This window comes from Myotis brandtii, unplaced genomic scaffold, assembly GCF_000412655.1.
Source record: "Myotis brandtii unplaced genomic scaffold, ASM41265v1 C41499998, whole genome shotgun sequence".
Lineage (NCBI taxonomy): Eukaryota > Metazoa > Chordata > Mammalia > Chiroptera > Vespertilionidae > Myotis > Myotis brandtii.
The window spans coordinates 1-680 of NW_005300110.1; the positions used below are offsets into that span (position 1 = coordinate 1).

The 680-nt window shown below is 57.6% G+C and overlaps 1 protein-coding gene across 1 annotated transcript; it reads right to left on the bottom strand.

The window, feature by feature from the left end:
- Window positions 1–155: 155 nt before the first annotated feature.
- LOC106725247 (uncharacterized protein FLJ43738-like) lies at window positions 156–590 on the bottom strand (the record flags this gene model as incomplete). The annotated part of the gene is made up of 2 exons (XM_014535712.1): window positions 394–590; window positions 156–312 (listed from the first exon to the last, which is right to left on the bottom strand). Coding segments are annotated over exons 1-2 (325 nt in total), but the record flags the coding sequence as incomplete, so codon positions are not given.
- Between the last annotated feature and the right edge of the window lie 90 nt (window positions 591–680).

Here is a 680-nt window from a genome sequence, read left to right on the forward strand (position 1 = left end):
CTCTCTCTCTCTCTCTCTCTCTCTCTCTCCAAATCAAGGAAAAAATATCCTCGGGTGAGCACTGACAACAAGACTGGATACTGCTGGAGACAGAAAGCCACACGGGCTCCTGCCTGCAGACAGGAGCTGGGCCTTGCCCACATCTCCGCTGTTACCTGTGGCTGGGTTCAGGGTCCGAGAAGCGGGCACCTTGAGGAAAGGCGGTGGCTTCCTGTACAGATCAAAGTCCCGATGGCGCTGGTCCCAGCTCCACCTGTCTCGGTCCAGCACAGGCCTCATCACGTTAGCAAACAGTGCGTTTTCCCTCCACTCCTACGTCGGGAAAAGTGATTTAGGGGCAGGCCCCTGTGGACGCCCCTCCCCCTCCCCGACACCCGGCTCCTCCCTGGGGACCTCGGTCAGCTCTGTGGTGGCACCAATGGGCAGCAGGTCGAGGTGGTGGTCGCTCTCAGTGCTCTTATGAAGACCGATCACTCGGAACCCATTGGTTGTGAGCCAGGCCTGGCGGGACTTCTCCTTGGCTTTTTTCTCCTCTTCCTTTAAATTCCGAGTCTCCACCATGGCTGAGAGGAAATGCTGTGAATACGTGTATCTTTTCCATGGCTCCTGGAAATGAGGGGCAAACGTGTGAATGGAAGTGGGGGTGGGGGCAGACTTGGATGGGGCTGACTCGGCCTCAG